Source organism: Diabrotica virgifera, chromosome 3, assembly GCF_917563875.1.
Source record: "Diabrotica virgifera virgifera chromosome 3, PGI_DIABVI_V3a".
Classification (NCBI taxonomy): domain Eukaryota; kingdom Metazoa; phylum Arthropoda; class Insecta; order Coleoptera; family Chrysomelidae; genus Diabrotica; species Diabrotica virgifera.
Genome location: NC_065445.1, coordinates 246,708,034 through 246,724,920, shown reverse-complemented (window position 1 = coordinate 246,724,920; position 16,887 = coordinate 246,708,034). Strand labels below are relative to the sequence as shown.

General features: G+C 35.2%; 1 protein-coding gene across 1 annotated transcript in view; it reads right to left on the bottom strand.

Moving 5' to 3' along the window:
* The window catches only part of LOC114334277 (brain-specific homeobox protein homolog), a 32,663-nt gene extending 19,307 nt beyond the window's left edge, over positions 1–13,356 (bottom strand). Inside the window, exon 1 of the mRNA XM_050647703.1 lies at positions 13,020–13,356. Coding sequence (XP_050503660.1) covers positions 13,020–13,356 — 337 coding nt within the window. The remainder of the gene's footprint in view (positions 1–13,019) is intronic.
* Positions 13,357–16,887: the final 3,531 nt, after the last annotated feature.

Sequence of the window (16,887 nt, the reverse complement as noted above, 5' to 3'; positions counted from 1 at the left end):
AAACTTTAATTCGACCAATAACATGCTATGGCAGTGAAGCCTGGGTCCTGAAAGAAACATCCAAACACAAACTAGACACATTCGAAAGGAAAGTACTGAGGAGAATACTAACCTGTGCGGGAAAACGGAATCTTCAGAAGTCGATACAACAACAAACTTTATTAACTTTATAAAGAAGCACTCCTGTCAGACTTCATTAGAATACAAAGATTGCAATGGGCCGGACATGTGATAAGAATGGGAGAGGAGAGGCTACCAAAAAGAGCACTGCATGCTAGAATGCAGGGAAAGAGACCGGTTGGAAAGACAAGAAAGCGCTGGGAAGACACAGTAAACAGCGACGCACAAGCCCTTTTAGTAGTCCCTGTATGGAGAAGAACAGCCACAGACAAGCAAGGGTGGAGGCAAAAAATAAAGGAGGCCAAGGCTCAATTTGGTCTGTAGTGCCGTAGAAGAAAAAGAAGAAGGTACCTATAGCAGTATGAGTATAATCTGCTATTACTTGTACCTAGTGCTGAGTGCTGACCCTCAACTCTTTAACAGTGGATTATTACATTGGGTTTTATTAAAGGTATAGTTAATTATTCTACAAACCTAAGGCCTAACCTAACATATTGCCTTTTGTTATTGGTTATTATAACTCTAAAAAGTCATTTAATTCTGGGTGTTTCTTTTTAAGGCCCGTTTTCACGCTACGTCTTATTGTACGTTTTGTTGGATAGGACAAATCCTATACAATAAAATATGGCGTATAAACAGCAAACGGTACGTCTTGTCAAATCGAAATGAAATCCAAGGTCAGATCGAAGATATGTGTAAACACTGGATAAAACGTACGTTTTGTCTAACGTTTTGTATGACCTACAAAACGTACAAGAAAACGTAGCGTGAAAACACCCCTTTAGACACAGGGCTCGGGCCCCGCGGGGGCCTGCTTAAACACACTTTTTGTTTTTTTTTTCTAATTTGATGGGGACATTTTGAACTACACAAGTAAAAACTAGGAAATATAACTGCTTAATAAATTTTTATTTTTTTGTAGTTACTTATAAATAGAGCCTGGATTATATGCAAAATGCATGTATAACATCCAGCCTATTTGTGGGTTTCTTTATAAATTCATATTATGCTATTCATATTTACTTGATTAAGGGCATATTGCGGCATGCTTTAATGTATCAGAAAATATTGCATAAATAAAATAGTTATATTTAGATAATACTTTCTTGAAATTATTCATAGCAGAAATATTCTTGGGGTATCTACTAAATAACTTTATTACTTCATTCCAAGTATGTATTATATCTACTAAATGGCTTTATTACAAGTTTTATTGTTTGGGAAAACCCATCTGGAACTGTTTATCAGTAAAGTAGGGCCAACAGATAGCTTGGTATAGTAAATTCGTTTTTAAATCCTCTTTACTGAAAAATGTCCTTTAAATGTAAACAAATTTTTAGTGAGAATTCTGTTCAGAATGAACTGTGAACTGTCCTATATAAAATCGAATTTTGACCTAATTGTAAATTATATTACAAAACTAGAGAGTCAAAGATACCAAGATAGAAGGAGAACCTCAGAGACAGCATTTGCAAATAATAATATTAAAGATATCAAAAAAAGAATAATAAATTTTGCAGGGACAATTGGAAAAAAAAATTAAAGATAAATTTAGTGACGTTTTAAACAGAAATGAAGCTGTCATAATATGTTATAGCTTTATTCTTTAACAATATCCCTGTAATAATATTGTTGCTTATTATAGACAGGTAAGTTGTCATTGTATACCGGGTGTACCAATCATACTGTGTTTTTTTCTAAAAGTTCGGAATACCCTGCGGAATATTCTTCTTCTTCTTGCAGTACTGTCTCCTATCGGAGGTTGGCTACCATCACAGCAATCTTAACTTTGTTGGCTGCAGCTCTGAACAATTGTATTGAACTGCACCCGTACCACTCCCTTAAATTTCGCCACCAGGAAATCCTCCTAGATCTCACATTTCTCTTTCCCGAGAGTTTTCCTTGGATTATGTGTCTTAGCAGGGAGTACTTTTCTCCTCTCATTATACGGCCTAGATATTCCAGTTTTCTCGTATTTGTTATTTTTGTTTTTTGATTAATTCGCTTATGTTCTATAATAAAAGAGATATCTCCTTGTATATTACAAATGAGGTTTGCTAGTTGGTCTTTAAAAACAATATCATTCCAAATATCGAGAGCTACTGTTTCTACCTCTTGTTAGGTTCTAGGAGGTGGCAAACGCTGTCGTAGTCTTCTGCCAATTATGTCCCACAAATGTTCGATTGGGTTAAGATCTGAACTATGCGGTGGCCAATTCAAAATCCGAAGATTTACCTGTTGTAAATTTTCGGTTACAGTTCGTGCAAAGTCAGGTCTTGCAGTATCGTGCATTAGCAAAAAATTGTTACCAATATAAGGAGGCGATAGCATGGCAGCTAAGTTCTTCGCTATGTAAGGTGACTGCTTGAACGCAGTCATTGCGGGTCAAATTCCTTGTAGCTCGTTCCATTTCCACCAAACAACAAAAAAAATTACGGACATAAATAATAAATCTACTATTTTTTACAACAAACCAGACACTATTTGACAGTTAAAAATTTGACCTTTATCAAATTTATCATAGGCTTGAATATTGCAACTCTGTAGTAAGTAGCTTATATGGGCTAGTTAATGGGTGTTAAAGCATTTAGAACGTGAAGTCTCAGAAGGTTGCTTACAATTCCATCGGTTGACCATATTACAAATGAAGAGGTCGTAAGAAGAGATAATACCCAAAGAGAGATTCTAAACATCATTACAGCAAATAAGAGGTGGTAAATCATCATCATCAGCCTCTCTTAATCCACTGCTGGACATTGGCCTCCCCTGTTTGCCTCCAAAGTGTTCTATCTTGTGCTTTCTTTGTGGTAAATATAATCTTTTTAAAACCATTTTAATGTACCGAATTAAAGGTCGGAGAGGATCAGGTCGCAAACAACATTCATGGTTCAGAGACAGAAGACAGTGGCGTACTAAGCATGGTTCAGCATATATAAGGTTCTATCAATTATCTTAATAAAGAGGATAATTCCATATTCTTAAGATATTCTAGGCCTAATACCAATGAGGCTTTCGTACTGGAAGGTCGACAATAAATATATCAAATATTTATGATTCGACAAATATTAGAAAAAATCTGGGAATTCAACCTAGATGTACACCAAATTTTCTGTAAAATGATTCTGTAAAAAGAAACAGACTATGGCTAGCAAAGCTAGAAATGGAAATACCAAGAAAATAAGTGGACCAAATGTGCGTAACAGACGCATATGCACAGGTAAAGATAAGAAACAAAATATCGATGTCATTTAGTATAACATTAGGACTTAGACAAGGAGACCCCTTATTACCATTGCTTTTCAATTTTAATTTAGAATATTAGCAAAATTTTATCTGAGTTGACAGGGGGATTTGCGAATCGAGGAAACAAAACTATTGTTGGCCTTTGCTGATAATCTCAATGCAGTCGCTCATTCTACAAGAGACGTGAGAGAGGTGTTTTCACAACATAAGAAGGAAACGGGTAGTCTGGGTCTTCGAATAAACGAAGAAAAGACGAAATACACGCTAGTAAACAAAAATTCAAGACCAAGAGTTAGGTAAAACACATTAATGACCCCAACTGAATTGATAAAAGAGTTTAAATATCTGTTATCGGTAATCCCAGATGACAACCAGATAGAAAAAGAGATCTCAGCAAGGATAGCTGTGGAGAATAGAGCATTATGCTCCCTATCATTATTATTATCTAAGCTGCTAAAAAGACAATCTAAATTAAGACTGCGCACGTCAATTATTCGCCCAGTTGTTAAATATGGAAGTAGATATTAGCAGGAAATAAATCAGCTTCTGGTATTTAAAAGGAAGGCTTTCAGAATGGGCGACTACGAACTCCCCCACGCTAGCTAGATTTTAATGAATTGAGTTTAATGCAGTAAAACTTGTGTTAACGGCCACCTGCCAACATCGACCACCTGTCCTAACGGCCAGTTTAAAAATTTCCCAAACCAATTATATGTAGACTACAAAAACTGGCAATAGCGGCCACCTTTCTATATCGGCCAATAGTTCTTTTATTTTTAGTGGCCGTTACTGACAGGTTTTACTGTAGTAGGATTAAAAGTGACTACGAACGGCCCCACGCTACCTAGGTACTTAGATAATATTTTTGTGAACATATATAGTTTTTATTTTACTTATTATTATATTCAAAAAGGAACCCAATTCCCAAAGCATGAGTGAACATTTTAAATGATTCAATAATGAAACTATAACAATATAATCGAATAAAGTTTATTTATAAATCTACATTAACTTATATACAATAACAAAAACTACAGTTAAACAATAACAATGCTTAATTCTAATGTCTGATTAGTGATTAAAATAAGTAAGAATGAACACTATATTTTAGATTTTAAAAGTTAGCTGCATAATAATTGCAAACTGACTTAATGAAGTCTAATTTAGTAATGTTTTGATTAACGTAATAATGGTAATATTCATTTAGAATATTTTCAATAAAATCAACTTTTCTTTTTGCCGTTTTATCAAGTTTTTTTCGAATCTATGTGCAGTTATAATTTTCACATATACTTCTGCTTGAAAATTTAACAAAATGTCTGTAAATTTAAATATGTCAGGATGTGATTTATAAAAACATTCAGTTATTTTAAATGGGAAATAAGCCACAATTTTACCAAAAAAATGATTTTATTAACGTTTCGACGCCCAAGTCGGGTGTCGTTGTCAAAATACAAAATAATATTAAATTAAACAAAAATGTTGTTGCTTAGTAAAAAATTTTGAATGGCCGATATAAATGAGTCAGATTAAATAAATTATTAGAAGAATTTTTTACTAAGCAACAACATTTTTGTTTAATTTAATATTATTTTGTATTTTGACAACGACACGCGACTTGGGCGTCGAAACGTTATTAAAATCATTTTTTGGTAAAATTGTGGCTTATTTCCCATTGAAAATGGTTGATTATAAAAATGCCACAAGGAAATAGCTTTAGAACATTAAAAACATTCGTTAAATTTCGAGTGAAATGATTCACATGCGTTTGTAGTAAATATTAGAGATGATGAGTTTGAAGCCCACATGTAAGGTGGAAATGTTAAACCTTCCGTTAAATAATTATCAACTAGGTAATCACAAAATTGCAAAACTCTGTAATCTTCTGGCATAATATTAAAAAGTTCATCAGAAAAAGTCACCAACATCATTTGGATCTAAATAAGGAATGCAGAAAAACAATTTTAAATATTTTCCAGTAACAGTTTGATTTTTATTTTCTGAGAACAAACCTAAATTTTGAATTTTTCGGTACCAATTTTGTGTTAAATAAAATTTTCAACAAAAAATAATAATGTCGGGCCACACTAACTTGGCTGCATTTTGAATTGCTATTTTACAATCAGAAAGTATTCGCTTCGGTTTGAAATTTAAATTCAAATCTGTACATATTGTTATTAATGTATCAAAAGTACTTTTGTACGATTGCTGTGATTTATTTGATAACAAACAAAATAGGTACTAGAGGAACATAAAAACCATTTTTGTAGCCATGTAAACATCTGACAAAAATATTTAGAACAGTATTGAAACGTTCCATCTACATACAAAGAATCTACATTACACAAAAAGTAAAGATTTGTGAAACAACTAAAAATTGCGGAATTATTTTTCGTAGATAATTAAAATTTTCACCTGTATTTGTTTTTAAATTTAAGTTCACTAACACTTGTAGAACTTCTTCCTGTGACTTGGGTAATTATGGTGTGGATTTTCGTCTTGCAGCATAGATATTTTTTCGAACGCAAGAAATGTCTTACGTCGTCAGCGGTAAAGTGCTGAACTTTTCCTTCCTCAATTCCTTGTGGACAATCTTTAAAGGTCTTTCACATATATCTTCTACAGCTTTCCTCTTTGTAGAATTACTAAAAATTTGCCGGTCAACGTGGATATCTGGAGCATGATTATGCTCCACCGATGCTTTTTCAAGAATAACGTAATTTTCATCACCTTCCTTTGTGTACACTTTTTGTTGACACCCTTTTTTGATGCATCGCCATCTAACTTTTCCATCTTTGGAGACATGGGCCTTTGAATATATTTATATTCATTAATTATTAATAAAAGTTCTCCCCTTTGACTAAACATAGTCGTTGGATTCGCCATTTAAAAGTTAAACACTAACGGACAAAACCGGACACTATACCATAATACTTGCAACTGAAGTGAATAACTGAAAATATTTATATTCTTACTTTAAACTATAATCAAATTTGGAATTTCCGGTCATTAAGACTTAATTCCCAACTTTCTCGGCGATGGGGCAGCAGGTACTTGGAATTAATGGGCCCAGGTAGTTCGTGGGGCAGTTAGATAATGCCGTTCAGAATGATATGTGACCCTCTAAGAGATGAATTGACAGTAGAGTGGAGATGGCGCCGTTATTCTGAATTGGTGACTCTGTATGGTACTGATACATGGTCAGAAATATCTAACCGGATAAGAGGGGCAGGTCAGGTGGTAAGATCAGAGGAAGACAGAGGGTTAAAGACAGTGTTTTTTGAGAGACCAGACGGTAACTCCGTAGGCAGTCCCAGAAAAAGATGGAAGGATGATGTTGAAACCGATTTATCTAGGATTGGGGTAAAACAATAGGAAATTGAAGCTTAAGATCGTAGAAGATGGAAGGCTATATAGTGATCAGGGCCGTAACTACTATTGGGGTAACCGGGGCGCATATATGTAAACTGCAGACGCACAAGACATAGCCAAATATTTCGTAGAAGTTCGGCAAGGATCGGCGTAGTTGCTCTCCACCCGCGCGTAAACTGGAGACGTGAATGCGTCTTCTACGTATGCAATTAACAGTATATAGCTACAAGTTGTTTTGGTATTAAGTGGTGTGACATTTTTATAAGAGTGATAAGTATAAACAATGGAAAGTATTCCAGAAGGTTATGAATATAGCATTATAAACCAAAGTAGTTTTAGAATAAAACTACATTCCAAAGAAGAAGTAGAGGTTAGTATAATTTTGCGGCAATTGTAGTGATAATGGAACGCAAATTTTATATCCGGCGGTTAAAGAGAAGTCTTGAATCTTATGCCGGCGTTTTTACCAGTAATAGTCAATAGTTATTATAGGCGTACAAAAATATACATACATATAAGTTTGGTTTCAAATACTGCTTAAATCTTGACTGTGATACGAAAAAGAGTTTATAATATGTTTATTGTTGTTTTTACTATTGTCATATTTACTGTTCTAAAATAGGCAAAACTTTCTGCTAACTTTATCTGCTAATTTCACATCGGTCATTTTATATAGTATATTTACATGATTCTAAGGGTTTAAACAGTTTAAAAATGACCGAAATTGTCAACGCAACAACGTATTATGTATATTTCAGTCACTGGAACTGTTAAAGATAATAACATTAAAAACACCATCATGTAGCACGAAAAAAGTGACAATACGAAAAAAGTTATTTTAAAATCAAAAAAGTAATAAGTAATGACTTTCCTGAAATTATTATTGATTTTTTCTTTACAGAAATGGGTACATGATTTAGAACAAAAAACCAAGGTTACCTATAGAATAACCAAAACGTTCTCAGTAGGTTCTGTAAGACCGGTTAATATTTTTAAAAGAATACAGTCGAACCCGCTTATTAGAGTACCTCTTAAAGGAATATCCCGCTTTAAGGAATAGAAATTTGCGGTCCAGGAACGTTTCTACTAGCCTCCAATGATCGGTTATTAGAATATCCCTGTTATAAGAATACTTTTGCTTGGCACGAAGGCTATTCCAATAAGCGGGTTCGACTGTATATCACTGCCATTTCAATACAAGGAAGGAAGACACGCAGTCATCCCGAAGCAGAAATACTAACTGTGCTCATCAAATGTTTATAAAAATTGAACGGAAACTAGCTAAGCCGAAGATGCCAGGCCATAGTAGTCTTATTGCTAACTGGCCATGTGTGATAGAATTCAAAAATGACCATAATCATACTATCCTGTCAGCTGCTCCACTTCGCTATAGACCAATAGGAGACGCAGCCAAAAATCGTTTTCTTGAATTATTCGAGCATGGTCACAATGCCTCTAGTGCCTATCATACATACTGTGTCGAAATGATGGTACATTATGGTGATGCGTATGACAATTACGTTTCAGACAGATGTTTTTTTCCCACCAAAAATGACGTTCGAAATCTATGGAAGGCCAACTTTAAAAAATCATACGGAGAGAGATCAGGAAAAAATAAGTTAATTTATTTGGAAAAATATTTAGAAGAACAAGAAAAGAATCATGGGATATTATATAAAGTTTCTTGCGTTCAGGATAATTATTCAGTTGCAATATGTACACCTGTCATGCAACGCGTAGCGCGACTATTACCCCAAGCAAATGAAATACTCTTTGTGGATTCTTCAGGTAACTGCGACGTGGAAAATCATAAAGTATACTTTTTCGTGACACAATCTCCTGCTGGTGGGCTGCCTATTGGGTGCATTTTGACAAATAGTCAAAAATTAGAAGTGTTTTTGGACGCTGTTAAATCATTGTATGAGATTCATCCCGTAAAGATTACGCCTTCAGTAATTTTAACTGATGATGATCTTGGTGAAAGAAAAGCCCTTCAGACGGTTTGGCCTAATGCAAAAATGTTATTGTGTACCTTTCATGTATTAAAATAATGTTGGAAATGGATTGCCATGGCCAAAAATGGAATTTTAAAAGAACATGCTCAACTCCATTACAAGTTATTTAAAGATATTTTAATGTCAAAAAATATGGAAAATGCTGAAATATCTATTATCACATTTTACGAAAAATGCTTGTATCAGAATTTTGCTGATTATGTAGAGCGTATGCTTGATCAAATTGAGATGTGGTGTCTACTGTATAGGAATGATCTTATGGTTCGAGGATCTGATACAAACAATTATACTGAAGTAATGTTTCGTCTCTTAAAAGATATTCCACTGGAAAGAACCAAGGCATTTAACTTAACGCAATTAACAGATTTTATAATTACTAGTTTTGAATATTACTTTACCCAGCGAATTATGGATCTTATCTTTAATAGAGTTTCTAAAGCTGTTGCAAAAAAGTATTTTCCAGGCGAAAGGGACAATGAAGATAATAACATTATCAGTCTTGGAAACATGGATTTTAAAGTTAGCAGTTCAAAAGATCAAAAAATTTGGTACGTTGTAGATATGTCTGTTTTCAAATGTTCATGTCCGATTGGTTATAATGGACACTATTGCAAACACCAAGGGGCCATTGCGAAAAAACATAATAAATTTACGGCAACTAATACCTTATCGCTTTTTTCCAAGCATATTCTTTATGAAATAGCGTTGGGAAAAATTGCAGATTCATCTACTTTTGATACACTGCAAATCAAGGAAAATACAGCAAAAAATTTAAACCAGGACAATTTTCCTTGTAATTCTTCTGTCCAAAATCAACAGGATCAAAAGATGATTATTTGTGATGATGCAAATATTAATGCCATGGAATTTAATGATAAGGGTAATATTGATATAGAAGAGATTAAAAATAAATGGGCAGAACATTCGAATTTAATTATGTCAAAACTTGAAAGTGAACCTGAATCCTTTGGGCCCGCTATTATGAAATATTTAGAGAACTGTAGTAAATATGCCAAATCAAATCAGTCTTTAATATCAGGCATGCATTGTGCTTTTAAGTACACAGGAGTTTCATCTAAAAATAAGAAGCAGGCGGTGATGAAAAGGGAAAAAAATATCCGTACAACCAACATCTGTATCGAGACGTAAAGTTACCATGACAGGTAGAAGAGCATCGATGGCTGGACGAAAACCTAGAACTATCAAAAAACAACAAAAAAGAGCACCACACAAATTACAACTATGTGTAGAAAGTAACATTGGTTTAGGTGATAATAAATTTAGAAAATAAGTACTTAGTGGTTTTTCGCGAATTCGTAAAATTCGATATTTGTACATAAAGATAATTAAAAACGTTGATAATACGAATATATACTGTGTTTTATTTACATTTTTTAAACATGCTTAAATAATCGTAGACGTATATTGGCATCACGATCAATCTAGTAAACAGCAGACGTATAAAGGCTAAATACGTCTGAAATACGTCTGCACTCTACTACCCGCTAATCGGAAAAAGCCGAATCGTTCGCCCATGCCTTGTGCGTCTGCAGTTTACGTATATGCAACCGGGGCAGTGCCTCGGGACCTACAGGGGCACCCTAGACCTCAACATAAAGTTTTGATTTTTCACTGGGGAAATTAGTCTTTTCGACTAAAATGAAATTGGAACAGACAGGGGCTTATGAGGCTTGAGCTAAGGGCTTGTTTATATGCAGGCGGTTTGCCAACTTTTTGATCTCACCCTAATGCCGCCTTTGAAGTTTCAGCCTAGTACCAAGGAAATAGGGGGAAAACGGGTTAATTGCGACGTTTACGTTGGCAAACCGCCCTATATGAACAAGGCCTAAGCTGGGTCCCCGAGACCTTAACATAAAAAAATTTAATTATTACTTAGGAAATTAGTAATTTCGGCGTAATAAAACCTAAAATGCCATTGGAAGAGGCGGCCGGGCTAAGCTGGGGACCCCGAGACCATTCGTAAAGATATAAAGATGTCCAGGATACAACAAGTCCAGGAAGGAATGCCTCAGGGGAGCATTTAATCGCCCATTCCATATAACATTTTTGTTTCAGATTTGCCAACACGTGTAAGAACATTTTCTAACAAATTTGTAACATCAGTTTCAGGTTCTATGGGTATCTCTTTAGAAACTTCAGTCATGGAATGCATTAAAATGCATTTTCAAGGGGTTAAATATCAAACATTTTTCCCGACCCCCTTTGCCTGGGGGTAAACCCCCGGTAGGGGGCCCGTCGATCACGTTTGCCCCGGAGCCCCCAGCATCGTACTTACGGCCCTGATAGTGATTACGGCGAAGAGTCATCCCGAGTTCTAAAGCCAATTAAGAAGAAGAAAAAGAATTTTGTCGTAGTTATAGACAATGCCAGTTACTAATCACGACTAAAGCAACAATTGCCAAACAAAAAATAGTAACTGGAAAAATGAAGAGTATTTGCTTAGTTAGTAAATAAATGTAGATAGAAGAATAAATTCTCAAAAACGATTTTTTTTAAAGCCTATAGTTGAAAAAATGGATATATTTTTATCCAAATACCCTAACACTATACTAGTCTTATTGGGTCATATAATAATTACATATCCTGGAGATAATGGAGATAATGGAGAGCATTAGGAGAGACAGGAATAAGTTGGCTAGCAGGTCTATTTAATAGAATTATGGAAGTTGGACAAATGCCAGACGAATGGAGAAGCAATATATTAGTACCTATCTACAAAAACAAGGGAGACATACAACAATGTACAAACTACAGCGCTTCAAAACTACTTAGCCACACCATGAAAATATGGGAGAGAGTAATTGATAGACGGATACGTGAAGAGACGGAAATATCCGAGAATCAATTTGGCTTTATGCAGGGCAGATCAACAACAGATGCAATTTTCATTGTAAGGCAACTGATGGAAAAATACACGAATAAAGCGACCAATGCTCATATGGTATTCATTGATCTTGAGAAAGCGTATGATAGAGGTCCTCGAGAGATTCTGTGGTGGGCACTCAATAAGAAAGGAATCCCTGGAGAATATGTAAAGAGTGTGAGAGATACCTATGTATGAGGGAGTAATGACTAGTGTTAGGACAAGTGTGGGAGAGACTGATGAATTTCAGGTGAAAGTAGGACTGCACCAAGGCTCGGTGCTTAGTCCTTATTTATTCTCATTAGTTTTGGACCAGATAACAGCGAAACTACAGGGTAGCATTCCATGGTGCCTAATGCATACTGATGATGTAGTGTTAATAGGAAATAGTGAAAGAGATTTAGAACAAAAACTGGAAGAGTGGAGACAAGCTCTGGAGGAAAAAGGTTTAAAACTTAATAGGGCAAAAACAGAGTATTTGGAATGTTCATTTAAATATGGAGTTACTACAAATAAAATGGTATCTTTGGATGATGAAATGATTGTGAAAAGCAATAGTTTTAAGTACCTAGGATCGGTATTACAGAGTAATGGAGAAATAGATGGAGATGCATGCAGTAGAATTAGGGCTGGATGGATGAAGTGGAAAGAAGCGAGTGGTGTGTTGTGTGACATAAAAATTCCAATGAAGCTGAAGGGAAAATTCTATAAAACAGCCAAAAGACCGGCTATAATGTACGGAACTGAATGTTGAAACGGGCAGTGAAATAGAAAGGGGAACAACGAATGCATGTGGCGGAAATGAGAATGCTTAGATAGATGAGTGGGGTGGCAAAGAAGGATACAATTAGAAATGAGTATATTAGGGGAAGTCTAGGTGTGGCACCAATTTATGCCAAAATGAGAGAGCATAATTGAGATGGTTTGGTCATGTTCAACTTCGAGACGTTAATCACCCAATACGAAGAATAGCTGAAGTGCAGATTCCTGGAAGGAGTAGGAGAGGAAGACCAAAGAAGACCTGGGGGAGACGATAAGCAGGACATGTTGGTAAAGGGGATTAACATTGATATGACCCAAAATAGAATTGTGTGGAGAAATGCAATTAGGGAAGCCGGCCCCGCATAGGGAAAAGGCAAAGAGAATGTTGATGACAATAAGTACATATCCTGTATGTTTAAAACCTTTTTTAATAAGAAGATATTATAAAATAATACTTAAGAAGACAAATGGCTTAAAGAAATACAACTTAAAAACTACAGTCAAAAAATTAACCTGAAATATGTAGGTAACAGTATAATAGTCATATACACACTATAACTTAATGACACTCGATAAAAAATTTAAAATAGATAGTTAAAAACGCACTTTAAAAGAAAACTGACCTTGTGTTAGGAAATACGGATCCGTCATATTCTTATAAGGTGGTCCTAGATAAGCACCAAGAGCTCCCATCACCTGGATATACCCATTCTCAGGCTGCGGAAAACTTTGAACCATTCCTCCCGGCACAACATTCGACTGAAAATAACTATAACCGTTCTTCTCCGGTGACACTCTCTTGTCTATAACTTTCGGATACTGAAACACTTTTTCCCGATTAATAACATCGACAGCAACACTTTGCTCCTGTTCAGACTTTTGTCTGTAGAGAATATCCTCGATAAGAAACGAAGTCCGATTTTGCGACAAATTCGTATCGTTTAAATGCAAATCGGCCATTTTCCAGTCCAATCGAAGTCGATCTAGTGGCTTGAGGATTAAACTTGTTCAATTGTTAGCAAACAATCGCGATCTGACGTTTAAAACCCGCCAACGCTTGCTCGATTTACCCGAGTTCCGCCTACTATGTCATTTCAACCCTTAAACGGGGGAAGAAAGTTTTGATGAAGTCGGCGAAGTGGCGAGGTCGGTTAACAAGGGTTGATTTGGCATCAGCAGAGATTGATTAGGGGATAATTGTGTTTCTCGTAAGTTAATTTCGTTCGGGATCGTCTATTGTCAACGACGACTACGACTTTACAAGGAGATTCGAACATACGCGGCTTGTATCATGTTAATAATACTGATTTTCTTTAGAAAAGCATAAATAGAGATAGACATGAAAAAATTCATATTAACAAAAAAAATTATTTAAAAATCATGCAATTTTAAATATTCATAGAATGTTACATATGGAATTTACGTTAAAAATGCAATTACATAATAACTTTTGGATGTCGATTTCCGCCAAAACTAAATACACTGGAACTAGAGATGCATCAAGTCAAACTAGTTTGATTTTATTCAAAAAACTTGACTTGAGTTGAAAACCAAACTTTTTCTGTAAACATGTTTGACTTGACTTGATTTCGATATCTTTAGGTTTGACTTGAAATCAAACTTCTTCGAACAGTTTGAAGTTTGAATATCATATTGCGCAACGTGTTTATTTCCAATTCTAATTGAGAGCGTACCGACTTTTGTTTTGACTTATTTGGATAGGTCTGAATCTGTACTCTTCTACTCCGCAAATTAATTTGTTGTTCATATTAAGAAGTATGTGCTTGGCTTGTTTATTACGTTCGTTTTGAAGTGTGTGCTTTGTAAAATAATATCTGAACCTGAATATTTTTCGGCTCAGAACAAGTACCAGATCAAATTGTGTCTCATTTTGAAGGTATCTCTTCTCTTCCACTAGAAAAATTAAGAGAAAAAATCTGTAGTTGAAGTAGAATTAATTAAGAAAAATAAATATACTGATTTATTTAATATTGCGACAGGTGATTTCAAAACAATGAAAATTGAAATGTGCATAGGTACTTGTATTATCTAAAAATAAAGAACAGTGACAATTAGTGAACTAATTCTTAAATACGACATTGCAAAGTCGCAAAAAATTCATTAAACCTACTCTCTCAAAAATATAATATTTTGTTGTACTTACATAAATTTTTGTAAATCAAGTATCGTAACACAATTTTACAACCTCTTTATCCCATCTGTACCTTTTCATCTTTTGTTGTGAAGAAAGGTCCAGCTATTTATTGCAAACATATGTTACTGTGCTTGATCTGATTAATACAGATTTTAAGATTTTTTTCACTTGAATACTATTGTCCTATTGTAAGATGAGCGGAGCGTGAGGGGGCAATATAATACAATCCTGGGGTTCTATGTAAAATATAAACGAAAGTTGAAAAGTTGGGAGATTGTGATTCCGTAGTTAAAAAAAAAACAATGAAAAGTTAAAAAACAATGTTATGTAACGTGCTATTCGAACCCCCCTCGCCCCCGTATAACGTGCCGTAACGTTTTACATGACCGTCTCCCCCAACTTCATCATCATCAGTAGCTCGACAACCCTTTTTGGGTCCTGGCTTGTTCTAGGATTTTCCACCATGCCGTGGATCTTCCCTTTGACCTTCTCCCTACTGGTGTTTGCCTAATTATATGTTTTGGTGTTTCGGTCTCCAACATCCGTTTAACATGGCCCATCCAGCGCAGACGTCCGATCTTTATGGATGTTATGACGTCGGGTTCGTTGTATGCTGCGTATAGTTCTTTCACCCCCTTATATATGTGTCTGAGGATTTTTCGTTCAAACGTACCTAATAAGTTCTCATCGCTTTCCGACAGTGTCCATGCCTCTGATCTATAGGGTTTTGTAAATTTTGCATTTGTGTTTTTTTCGTGATGTTGTTAGATCTTAGATGTTTAATTAGTCCATTTACTAAGTTGCGTTACCCTCCCCCAACTTGCGTTACGTAATACTTTAAAGCTTCCAAAGTAGATTAAATTACACTTGGTATGATAAAAAACTATCCAATGAATTCTTTGTTTTAATCTAGTGACACTCAAATAAAAAAAGTTATATCGATAAAACGAAACTTACCAGCAAGCAATTCTAAGCATACAGGAATTATTTTCAAAAAATTTACCATATTTTGATTATAATCGCTTCCTGTATCAAGATACTTTTATGTGGCATTCATTGTATTATTAATTTTCTTATCTTAATTGGCAACTAACACGTCAATCTCGACAAAAAAGTATATCTACTAAATAAATTATTTTTTAAACTCTTTCAAACTAGTTTGACAAACAGTTTGAATTTTCAAACCTGTACGATTGACCAGTTTGACTTGACTTGAATTATTTGTCAGAAGGATTGACTTGAGTTTGACTTGAAATTAAGTCAAACTCAAGTCAAGTTCAAACATTCAAGTCAAACTTGTGCAACTCTAAGTGGAACCTCGATAAGTCGGATTAATCGGAACCGAGGCCGATCCGGGTTATCGAAAATCCGTGTTAGCCGGAGAATATGGTAAAAATGAATAAAATACGGTATACTTACATATGCACAGTACATCTAAATTACCGGTGCCGCCCAACATCCCGAATGCCAAAATCCCGACAGCCAAAATCCCGACAGCCAAAATTACGACGGCCAAAACACCGACACGCCAGAATCCCGACACGCCAGAATCCCGAGAGGCCAAAATCCCGACATGCAACAAACTTCGCATAAGTAAAAATTCCGACTTTTGTTTAATACTTTTAATACAAAATACTTTTGTTTAGTCACAAAAAATAAAAAACAGATGGCCATAAACAAAAAATAACAAATAAATGTAATTATATGTTCAAAGAAACTGATCAAACCTGTCGGGATTCTGGCCTGTCGGGATTGTGGCTGTCGGGATTTTGGCTGTCGGGATTTTGGGGTAGACCCCTAAATTACATACAGTTGTATACAGCACTGTTCATTTCTTGGTGCAAAACTCAGTCAAACTAAAAAAATGTTTGTTTTGTCTGATGAAAATCGGTTAGTCGGATTTCCGGGTTATCGGAGGCCGACTTATCGGGGTTCCACTGTACTTGATTTCTTAAATTTTTATGCATTTGATTTATTGTGAAATTATTTTTGTTTTGTTGTTATAGTAATGTATAATGAGAAGTTGTCCTTTACCGATGCTTTACTTGGCTCGACAGTGCAGCTTCACAAACTCGCAGACATCTCCCAATACGTCGGCCTAAAAATGAACATTCTTCTTCTTCTTCCTTCTTGCATGTAGGTTTTAAAGCCTGTTTCTTCTTCAATATTAGCCTCCTAAATTGTTTAAGTTATCGCACCATCTTTATCTTGGTCTGCCAATACTTCTTCGTCCATTTGGTGACTTATTTCGTGCTATTCGTACTATCCTATCCTCTGCCATTCTACTAATGTGTTCGTTCCACTCCTATTTCCGTTTTGTCACACATCCATTTATG